The sequence below is a fragment of the Corapipo altera genome, unplaced genomic scaffold (genome assembly GCF_003945725.1).
Source record: "Corapipo altera isolate COAL_440 unplaced genomic scaffold, ASM394572v1 239, whole genome shotgun sequence".
NCBI classification, from domain to species: domain Eukaryota; kingdom Metazoa; phylum Chordata; class Aves; order Passeriformes; family Pipridae; genus Corapipo; species Corapipo altera.
The window spans coordinates 2,194,947-2,206,823 of NW_020884938.1; the positions used below are offsets into that span (position 1 = coordinate 2,194,947).

The 11,877-nt window shown below is 38.7% G+C and overlaps 1 protein-coding gene across 3 annotated transcripts in view; it reads left to right on the plus strand.

Annotated features, from left to right (window-relative positions):
- SCUBE1 (signal peptide, CUB domain and EGF like domain containing 1) overlaps positions 1-10,556 on the plus strand; it is a 175,700-nt gene extending 165,144 nt beyond the window's left edge. For 2 of the 3 annotated variants that reach the window (XM_027660696.1, XM_027660698.1), the window contains 6 exons: positions 250-417; positions 1,236-1,397; positions 2,755-2,952; positions 3,916-4,068; positions 4,561-4,640; positions 5,382-10,556. In XM_027660696.1, the coding sequence (XP_027516497.1) occupies positions 250-417; positions 1,236-1,397; positions 2,755-2,952; positions 3,916-4,068; positions 4,561-4,640; positions 5,382-5,534 (914 nt within the window). In that variant the 3' untranslated portion in view covers positions 5,535-10,556. The remainder of the gene's footprint in view (positions 1-249; positions 418-1,235; positions 1,398-2,754; positions 2,953-3,915; positions 4,069-4,560; positions 4,641-5,381) is intronic. The other variant, XM_027660697.1, reaches the window with a different exon arrangement.
- Positions 10,557-11,877: the final 1,321 nt, after the last annotated feature.

An 11,877-nucleotide genomic window follows, 5' to 3' on the forward strand; every position in this document is an offset into this window, starting at 1 on the left:
CAAAAACAAAAAAACCCAGAGACATAGTTGCTAAAAAGCATATTAAGAAGCTAATTGTATCTCCTGGTGGTGTTTTTAGGAAGCAGTTACAGGAACAATACAAAACCAGCAGTAAGATTAGAATTTGATGTGCAGCTGCCTTGATGTCACATATTTAAGTTGAAGGAAGCCTTGCTGACTGCTAGTGGGTTTTACACTTTGTTCAGAAAAGTCAACACACTAATACAGGTGATCATTTTCACTTTCTAGGGCAGTGTTCTCCTGGGCACTACTCCTCAGATGGTTTTAAACCTTGTACAGTCTGTCCTCTTGGTACCTACCAGCCTGAACCAGGGAGGACCCTCTGCTTTCCATGTGGCGGTGGGCTTGTGACCAAATATGAAGGTGCTGTTTCCTTCCAAGACTGTGAAACCAAAGGTGAATTTAAATTTTTTCCACAAATTCATGTTCTCCCTTTCTTGCCCTCTGGTTTATAATCTTCAAGGGGTTTTTGAAGGCTCCAGAACAAACATTGTTGCTGCACGGGCACATGATTAAATTAAATCAAGAGATCTGTAAAGCAGGAGTGATCTCCTGAGATTGCACAGGCTGAGCAGGCTTTATGGTTTTCCTTGGGATTTACCACAGGCAGGTGCAGGGTCAGCACTGAAACTGGTAAGTGAATCAGCCCCACTGTATGGCAAGAAATAAACTTGCATTAGACAATGCTTTAGCTTCCATATCTTGTATATTTTTATGTATCAGGTCAGAAAAACTAAACACTACAGAAGTTATACGAAGCTAAGGATTGGTTATTAATGGGCCAGGCAGAAACTGTAAGGGTGCAACACGTTCTGTGTTCTATAATGTCAACTTCCAGTGCCAGTGCTAAAAGAAGGAATCTGCCCAAATGCATTTTGGTTTAGTTACTGGAAATGGAAACCTCTCTCCTACTATTGTGAAAGTCATTTTTCTTGTTGAGGTGGGTCTGCATCAGCTTCCATTTATTATAAATTCCTGGGAAACAGTGAGAGATGTGTAGCACACACTACTAGTTCATCAGAGTTTAGCTCTAGTCTTGGGATTGTAGTTAGAAGATCCTTTGTACTGGAAAATGCAGGGAGCTGATGTCTTTTCTGCCTTTTACGGCTTAGTAAATATTGCAGAACAGGAATCCTGAGGTATGTCCAGGGTAGAAAGTTCTCTTTGCACTGAAATTGCTCCTTTCTGAAAATAATACACCTCCTACCTTGCAGTTCACTGTTCTCCTGGACACTACTACAACTCCACCACACACAGATGCATCCGATGCCCTGCGGGGACCTACCAGCCTGAGTTTGGGCAGAACTACTGCATCACCTGCCCTGGGAACACCAGTACAGACTTTGATGGCTCCACTAATGTTACACACTGCAAAAGTAAGTCACATTGATATTGGTTGTGACAGAAAGCATGGCTTTGGCTCTGAACTGCAGCTTGAAGGCTCCATCTCAAAGGCTGGACTTCAGTTCTGTATTTCCTAGTTAGCATGTGTCTACTGCCAGAGGGAATAGTAAGAATTGGGAAAACGATGAGAAAAAAAATAGGAAAAGTACCATTTGATCCATGGGAGTGTTTTAGGTTTAATGTGATTTCATAGAGTGCCAGCTACAAGTTAAACCTACAGAGCCTTTAGTTTCCCCGATCCTGTAGGTTGTCTAACAGTGATCATATTTCTGTGTGACTCTGAGTTACTGCCATTTTCTAATAATTATAAAATATTAGCAGAGATGGTCCTGCATACTGCAACTGCCAGATAATCACTTATGACAGTGAGATCCTGCAGGCTTTTTTTGCAGTACTCAGCCTCCCACCTTCAGTTACCATTTTAAATCTCCCCAAGGATTTCAGTGCAGTTTTATTTGATCTTTTGTGAATGACTGATTCTTTTAGGCAAGCTTTTGTTTCCATCTCTACCATGCCAATTTAAGACAATGTCTCTATAATAATTAAGCAATGTCATCTAAATTAACTGTTCATGTGCAAATCCATTGTAAGTTTTTATTCTGAATATGTGAGATGTGTCTAACCCTTCGTAATTCCTAATGAAATTGGAGTAACTTATATATTTGTAAGGAATTTGAAGAATTTTGATGATTCTCCTGTAAAATAAAACCATCCTTGTTACTTTGCTGTCTTAGATACTCCCTGTTTTCAAGCCGGTTTCTGACCTTGCATAATCTTTGAGGGTTGGATTAACCAAAATATTTAAACAGTTATATGTGGATGAGTAGGCCTGGAGAGATCAAGCTTAAGTGACTTGTGCCAAATTCAATAGGAGTTTTGAAAACTTAGGAAGAAAAACTGATCCATTAATGGAGTTTCTTTATTGTCTGGTTTAATCTGAGATGAAACAAGGCAGATCTGTGATCAAAATCACGCTCATTCAGCTAAATCAGGTTAAAAACCAAGTAAAGTTAAACCAGGTGCATGTCAGCACAGTCTCCATGGTGACCACTGTGTGAGTAACTCCACAGTTGGATCATGGTTACCTACCTGTGCTTCTCAATGAAATGTTAAAGCAGCCTGAATGAACTATTAAATCAGCTCATGCACCTGAGATTAAGCTTTTGCAAATCAGTTGGAAATCCTTTAAAGGCTTTCCCTAAAGGCTTTTCCTCCCATCTTTCTAAAGCCACAAGGAGGAGTTTAGACTTGCTCTTCGCAGATCTAGAAAAACACCTCAAAATAGCTGATCAGCTAACACAAATGCTAATTATTTCTGTTTCTCCACAGACCAGCACTGTGGAGGAGAACTTGGGGACTATACTGGCTACATTGAATCACCCAATTATCCTGGAGACTACCCAGCTAATGTCGAATGCATTTGGAATATAAACCCACCCCCAAAGAGGAGGATACTCATTGTAGTACCTGAGATATTCCTCCCAATCGAAGATGAATGTGGTGATGTTTTAGTAATGAGGAAAAGTGGTGAGTTGCCAGACATGGGTTGTATTTATTGCAAACTGACTGGAGTGGAAAGTTCATATTTGAAAGGATGACTGTCTTCATGTAGCTGGTGTTTCTAAAAAGGTTGTGGAATGAAGGGGCGCAGCAAGTTAGAACAGAACACCACCAGTAACAGTTAACAGAGTGACTGACACTAATTATTCAGGTTTCTTGTCTGAATCACAAAGCAGGTAATGGGCTTCTGTCTGGCCCAGTTATCACAAGGGGTAAATCCCTGCCCCTCCAGAAGCCAACAAAGCCATGCTAAGTTATACTGGGAGAGCCATCTTCTGCAATCTGTACAGATGGTCCCCTCACCCTCTGTAAATACACATACACTGAAGTTATTGCTAAATCCAGGCAGTGGCTTGGTACCACTGACACCCTCAAGAAATCCAAAGTTTTCCCAGTTTTATGTGGAGTTAAGACACCAGTGAGATGATCTCCTCTTTCACAAGGAGGATGCAGGCTTCCTTCTGGTGATCTGTTGCTGAATCTCCAAGAAGCACCAAACCTCAGTGGCAATTGTTTATATGGAGCTTTGTTCAAAGCAGTGTATTTTACTCACTAAAATGATGTATTTTATTTGCTAAAGCAGTTTTCATAACTTTTTATCCTTGGGAGTCTGTGTGCAGCACACTTGTTCTTAACCTGTCTGAGACAAGGATATGGGAACTCTGGAATTCAGTGCTAGAGTAGTAAACAAAATAACTCATATCCATAGTAACTTTATAAATGTCAGAAATTATCCCTCACCATCTACTTAAGCATCTTGCTGTGGGACTCCCATTACCTTTGTGGAAAAACCTACTTCTCCTTATAGGCAGATAAAGACTATAACCAAAAAACTTGTCAGCTGTCCTGTCAGTTTGACATTTCTGACCCCTAGATGGAAGGATGCAAAAAAATCATTTTACAAAGGACGTCATTTAACTTTATTTCCAGCTTCTCCTACTTCAATTACTACATATGAAACATGTCAGACTTATGAGAGACCTATTGCATTTACCTCAAGATCGAGGAAGCTCTGGATTCAGTTCAAGTCAAATGAAGGAAACAGTGGCAAAGGATTTCAGGTCCCCTATGTGACTTATGATGGTGAGAATGGAATTGTTTTCCATCTTTTTGTTACATCTGAATTACAGAAAATTGTCCTCAAGAATCTTTCTTACACTGCTTACAGGGAGAGAAGAATGAGGAAAAACTTGATGTAACTCATTTTTAGTCCATTGAATTACTTTTAGTCACAAAGACTTACTGAAATAATATATATATAATATATAGAACCTTTGTCAGTTATTTTTTTATCCCTGGTCCTGTTTCTTCATCTCCAGAATGCAGATAATTATCTGGGTGGAGTAGGATTTTGAGAATGTTAGTATTTATAGAAATAATTCAAAATTACTGTTCTAAAACAGTAGAGAATTTTAAGGTTTTTTTTAAATTTAGACTAAAGCAACCTGAGAGACAGTGAATAATTTACTAGATATGAAATTTCTCAGCGCTGTCTTCAAGAGGAGGTCTAATTTCTGGCTATTATCCTCCCAAAGGATGTCCCAAACAGTCACTCAAGTGATCTTTATTTTTCAGAGGATTACCAACAACTAATAGAAGACATCGTTCGAGATGGCCGATTGTATGCGTCAGAAAATCATCAAGAAATTCTAAAGGTGAGAAATTTCTGCTTTATCTGAGGCCAACCAATAACTCCTTTCACTGAGTATTTTCCAAAAACAGTCCTTATTACCTTGATAGGGTCTTATTACTTTGAGAGGGTCTTATTACACTGAGAGGGTCGTTATATTTAAAGCTCAAGTGTGACCCCAAATTCAATTCTCTGTCTTCTGAGGTTTGTGCTGGTATTTGAAGCAGCACAAAACCAGTAGCTCAGCTCAGTCCTTTGTGGAATCGGGAACTGAATTAAATGTGTGCTAATGTGATTAATAAGATTGTTTGTTAGAAAAATTAGTCAGCCAGGAATGAAGAGCCCATCGTTTGAAGAGCCTTTGCCAGCCTCAGCCCGGCATTTGAATGTTTAAATGAGTCATTAAGTTTTCCATGCATTAAAAAATGTGTTTACCTAAATCATTGTCCTGCCTCAACAAGACATAACCATAATATGGAGCATTGCGAGCTGCCCAGGAAATGGCTTTCCAAAGGTACTGCAGCAAGTTTGTGATTAACTTTGTCTCTCTTGATACAAGACCTTCCAGGAAGGCTAATGGTAGACAGACTAATCAATATAAAACACAACAGCAACATGGAGCAGTTTCCTTATTCTGCTTCACCCAGACTCAAGCCTTGCAAGATAAATCTGAATGTTGTTCTTTAATTTTGAAACCTGTGCAGACACTAAATCCAAACTCTACTTTTACCTAACATAATTTTTTTTTTTTTTTTGTCTTCCACAGGACAAGAAACTGATTAAAGCTCTCTTTGATGTACTGGCACACCCACAAAACTATTTCAAGTACACAGCACAAGAGTCAAAAGAAATGTTCCCAAGGTCATTTATAAAGCTGCTGCGATCCAAAGTGTCCAGATTTCTACGGCCATACAAGTAGTCCAGTGGTACTCAATTTTTGGTTACTTTGCATTCCTGTCAAATATCGTCTTTCCTCCATAGTAGAAACATTTGCTAACTTGAAGGCTCTTTTTTGCAGTCTTTGTTCTCAGTTGTATATGGAAGAACACCTATAATGTTTTATAACTGTTAAAAGTCTATGTTTTGAACGGGATTTTTACTACCAAAAAAAAAAAAAAAGTGCATCCCTGAGTGCATCTCGTTGAAGATCTGAATTTGTGTCTGCACTAGTGTATCCTCACTCCCCATTTGAAATTTCATGATGTAGAACATATTCTTTTGAGCTTTTTATTTTTCCATCAACAATAACTTTTGTCAAAGAAAGGAGGAATCTATTCAAATGTGATTAAACTACCTGCAGATAAGTTCTGTTGTAGAGAGAAGTGTGTAGTATAAATAATATTTGGATTTTTGAATTGCACTTGAAGTTTATATTTGAATCTTTAGAAGAAAACAAAAAAAAAAATCTAAATTTTGTTATTTCTCAGTTGTGGCTTGGTGGAACCTCTGTCCAAGTAGAAATCAAAAAGGGAAAAAAAAGAAAAAAAAAAAGAAACACATGTATAATTTTGTTTTGTGAACTACATGAGATTGAGTCCCATGCCCTAATGTCCTAATGTTTTTATCTGTCCTCTTCTAAACTTCTTCAGAGGTTTGCCACTGTCAATTACTTGATTGAAACAGATTTAGCTCTGGATTTCCGTGCACCAGTTGGTCCCTTTAAAGGCATTTACAATAGGATATGTGAGAAATGAACAGCAACCACACTAGCAGTCTTGTTTTTCTTTCCATTAAGAGAGCATCTAATTAAGTACAATATATAAATATATAAATATATACTTCTATTTGTGGGTACATTAGTAATGTTATCTCTAGTTACTGTAAATATTATTCATGCTTAAATTTTTACTCCCACACACCCTATTTACTCATATCTATATGTAACTTTGTGTAGATGATTAAATGACTTCTCCAAGTGCTTGTCACTTCTACTGACACCAAACTGAAGCCTTTGGAGTTTTATAATACTGGATAATGGTTTACTCTGGGACAATCTCTTTCAGTATGCAGACGAGTTGGAGTCTTCAGAGACAGCCTGAACTTAGGGTCTGACAACTCATTTTTATCCACTCACGGATCTTAGGTCTTTGATGGGCTTTCTCTTTAATACCTACATTAACCCTCATTTCCAAATACAATTTCTCCATAAAAATCCTTTGTTAAAGGCTGCTAAACCTAAACTTTTTGTGAGGATGTTGTAACTACTTTTATTTATTATTCACCACAAGTTACGAAAAGGGGACTTTCAAAGGAGACATTCTTATCAGTCCTACATTCACTATGTGTCTGGAACAACAACAAGAAAAAAAGTTTAATGTATTTTTTTCTCTTCTCAGTAATTATTTTTAGGGAAAAAAAATTAAAAAGCAAAAAGTTTTTAGGTACTCAATTATGTAGGAGTGTATAGCTAAAAAAAACTACTTCAGCCAAACAGTGCTTCAAAGTCTGACAGGTTATTCAGAGTATTATCAAGATACATTAGAATGGGTCAGGATTGCAGCCATTTTACTGAAAGATATGAAGGAAAAATATGAAAAACATGGAGAAAATTAACTCCCTCATTTGGTGAATTATTTACAGTGGCCTTTAGAATTTCAGACTTCAGTGAGCAAACTCTGGAACCTGCTGCTGTACGGTGAGTTTAGTAAAATACTTCCTAAAACTTTTTGCTCAATGACCAACATGTTTGGACATAATTAGAAAAATGAGTCAGGTTTGAATGTTTGCGGCTCTACTTAGAAATGCTCCTGGATGTGCAAATTTCTAGTGGAAAAAAGTAATCACAAGTGGTATATAAAGTTAAAAATGCTTTGAATTTCATACTAGATTTATAGTTACAGAAACTGGCAGTCACCAAATAGAAGGTGAGTTCAGCTCTTCATTTGTTAGTGTAGGTGTAGGATGCCTTCATTGTCACAAAACAGCAGTACAACAACAAGGAAAGTCTTCTTCTATGGAGAAGACCTGGGAACATTTGGGAATCAAAAACCACACGAGGAGAAATGCAGCTGCCTTTAAGAAAACCAGTTCTGTGAAATGATAGAATCAGTACAGCACGGAATTTGAGCTTTTGCCCTGAATATGAAATACTGCATTTAAACATCATAAATACAGCCCTGCATCTGCTCTTATGGAATTACACATTGTGTGCAGGAGAGGTGCAACAACATGTTTTTGTGTTATTGCAGGAAGGCTGGACAAGTGCCCATTTGTGATTGCCCAATTCTGTGGCACAAACAGAGCTCCTTGTTTTCCATTTGCAAATGCCTTGTGTGCTTAAAAGCTGCACCCGCAGCACTTACCATTTTAAGCCTCCTCTGCTTTAAACACTGCACTTATTTCTAGTGAGGTGGTGGTGAATCATCCCTAAACATTCTCACGGGCCACCAAATCACCTCCTGCCACAGTCCAGGAGCCTGCAACAATCCAAGGTTGCTAATCAAGCCCTGAGTCGTGCCTTGAAAGCACTTAGGGCAAGGTCTGTGTGTGTCATTTGAGTGCAGGGAGCATCAGGATTTGGTGTGTGTTCAATATGCGTCTTGCCTGCGATAGCAAAATTTATTCTGCCTGAAGATTTAGCTCCCTGTAAGTGGATTTAAAACTGCTGCAGTCTTCTTTCAGCTCCATCACACATCAGATTTTGACCTAAAGACAAAGTTTTCAAAAGGAATTTATTTCCTCTTTGTGCCTCCCACATAGAATAAAGTTAGGACTACTTAAGAGTTAGACTAATCTTTCCTACACATCGGCTTCATTCTAGGGTAAGCTCACTTAAAAGTAAGTAAGCTTACTTAAATCTAGCTTTAAAAAGCCAGGTTTAGTTTAGTTTTAGACTAGCTTAAATAAATACTGGACTGGTCACAACGTTTCCAGAGCCCACTGAGTTGGCAGCTGGTTTGGAAAGAGCAGAGCTCAGCTGTGGTCCTCTGTCCACGAGGATGATGCCACACGAACAAGAAACATCCTTTATGTGTGTTCAGCATTCAAAAAGGACAGTCAAACCCCACCCCACGGCCCTTTGTAAGCCTGTCCAGCAGATTCAGATTTCTCAGGTCAGTCTTAACGATAAACAACCCAGTTTTCATCTTGCAGAAAACAGGTTGGGAACTTCAGGAGCAAAAAGTAGGGGGTTGATTGTTCTGCAGGATCTGCTGACAGGTCTTTGACAGCAAAACCTCCCTGCTCTGTGACAGTTCCCATGTCTGGGACTCTGAATACCTTTAGGGCTCTTCAGAAAGAAGCTGGAGTGAAATCTTCAGCAGCTGAAGCCAAATTTGTCAGCCACCTCAGGGGTCTCGGTGATTTTCTGATGATGGGAACGAGTGACACGCGCAGTTCCCTGGATCTGTGTCATGAGTTCAAGTAGTTGCATTTTTTCCTAGTTTAAAACCACTGATTGACAGGAATGGTAGTAACTGGAGGAGTTTCTTGTAAACTCTCAGTACTTTGAGACCTTAATGAAATAGGTTTCTGGAACGAGAGACTGTTGTAAGCACTTGGGAAAAAAAAAAAACTTTTGTCTTCCATAAGAATTTATGGAAGAAGTGAAATTTCTGTAAGGTACTATGGGCTTATTCCTCAGAGTGAGACTTGGGTTCAGAGACAAGTCTCAGGTTTTATCAGAACATCTCTCATCTGAACAGAAACAGACTGGGAAATAAACAGTGTCAAAAAACTGTTCTCTAAGTATCTCAATATATACAATTCCAGTTTGTTGTTTCATTTATTTATTCTGTTTCATCATAAAGCTTTTAATCTATAAAATTAATATGTAATATACAAGAGTAAAATGTACAGAAGTACCTTTAGATGTAATAATTTAAACCATCTGTATTCAGAAAGTGGAGATAACAAGTTATGCCAACAATTGCAATTCAATTTTAGCTGAACTTCTCAATATCTAGAAAAAGAAGTGGCTTTGATTAATTAAACTTTATTTTAATGATTGTGAAAATACCTTTTTTAGAGTTTGTTTTTGTTACTTTTTTTAATTAAAATTATTTTGTAAATATTGTTTTCTATGTTTTATAACTTAGAAAGGCCATTAATTTGCATTGAAAGCAGCAGAGACTCAACATGATGATTATAAAGGTACTTTAGGAGACTGGGGTGGTTATCCTTCCAGGTTATAGATCCTGTTATTCCTTCAGTCTCACTGGCATCATAGGAAGAGTTTTCTGAGGCAATTTAACTTGTTCAGTTCCACAGAACTGACTATCAAGTGTCATTCTGAAGTGTTTACCATTTTCATAATATATAAAGAATATGTATTTTAAAGTTAGTGCTACACAAAGCTCAGAAATAAAATAAAAGGGAATTCAATAGATGACACCCAAGTATAGTAAAAAGACAAGGGAAGGTATCTCTTTGCTCCTACTGGAAGAGATAAAACCTCATATTGGATCAGCTCATAGAGCATTTTTTAGGCAAAAAGCTCATTATCATCATGTCCATCACCAGTTTAAGCAGGAATTTCTGGTAGAACAGATTTTGGGGGAAAACACATGGAGTGTAATATTAGTTTCTGCCCCAATTTGCTCCTTGTAAATCACTGCACAAGGGTGACATTTTGAACTAAACTGTTGTAGATGCTGCTGGGACTTCTAAGCTTTATTACCAATGTAAATTGTGTACAAACAGTATTTCCATATGAAATGTACGATAATAGTTTAGAGCAAGGATAGCGAATAACTGTACAAAATTTGATACTTAGAAAATAAAATACAGTGCTAAGCTTTACCAATATTTTAACAATTCTGTCAGATTTATAGTAGAAGATGTTGTTGTAAATGTACCTTATAAGAAAATACATTTCCTTTTGCCTCTGTATATTAATAGCTTTGATTTGCTACGTCAGAGCTCAAAATGAAGCATGTAATAAAACTTTTGTTAAAATCACTTTCATAATAAACATAAAATGGAATGGGTAACCCCTGCCTGCCGTTTATTTGTGTACATGGACAAGTGTAATGTGGACAAGAATCGGAAAAGAACTTCTCTTTTTTGATAGCATCTACATATCTTGGTCTAGTTTTCATCCCTAAGCAACAGAGAGCGTTTTCTTTCTCATCAAACAACTGGAGTTTGTGGGTCCTGGGCCACTGAATTAATTTCCTTCCAAACAGGCTTCAAGGAGAGCTTTTCAGAGCAAGAAGAAGTCGTGGCCACAGCGAAGCATCACATCACCAGCATCCCTCCAAGACCTTTAACTGTTTCTTTAACTCTGACGTTTCCATGCAGGTGCCCTTTCCCACGTGCCTCTATTGAGAAGCAGCCTCAAAAAAAGAGGAAGGAAACTCTCTTCCACTGGTGGCCCGATGGGCTGTTCCCACCACAAGCTGCCAAGGAGACCTGTGTCTCCAAACACAGCTGCTGCTTGTCCTACTGAGGACTAGGATGAGAGGAAACTACACTTGCACTCAGAACAGTGACTTAAAGAGATCAAAGGTGTGGGTTCCCCCTCCAGCTTTCCTGTAGAAAAAGTGTATTTGCTGCTGAATTTTACTATGGTTGTGCCCTTGGGCAGTCTGAGATTACAAAGCAAGTAGAATTTGTACGATCAGTGGCCCAAGTGATGCTGGTAATGATGAAAATAGGTGACAGACTGACAGAAAACAGACCCAGTGACCTCAGCAGCTTGGTCAGGTGTGCTTTTAATCACCTTTTGCGGGGCAAGTTGTAAGTGAGGTTACACAGCACGCTGAGGCAGATAAAAAGCAGAGCTGTCATTAATCCAGCTGGTAACACCTGGTGGAGGTTTGACAACACCTGGTAGAGGTTTGCTAACACCTGGTCCGGGTTTGCCCCTCAGCAGTGGGTGTTTGTTCGGAGATGAGCACAGCCTGTGGAGCGCTGTTAACACTGCAGCAGCCACCGGCGGCAGGACAGGCAGGAGGCCTCGTGTCCCAGCATCCCGCTGCATATCCTCTTTTAGCTTGTTAAGAGAAAGCATTTGTTGTGTGACACTGTGCTCTGCTGACTTTATATATGTTGTAAATTATATAAATGCTGACGCTGTGACTCAGGACTTTTGGTGTCTCTGACAGGTTTCAAAGGCATAAGGAGACTGGCAGCAAAACATCAATTATTGCCTTTTTTCAGCTGGTAGCAATCTATTTAGGTGATATGGGCAGTTATCTCATTCCAAGAAGATGTAACGTCGTTTTTATGGGGCCATGTGAGATGGCAGCAGCTGTCCTTAGAGCTTCAGAGCTTTAAATGTGCAACAAGAAAAGGCAGCTCCTGTCAAACGTAGAGAAAAG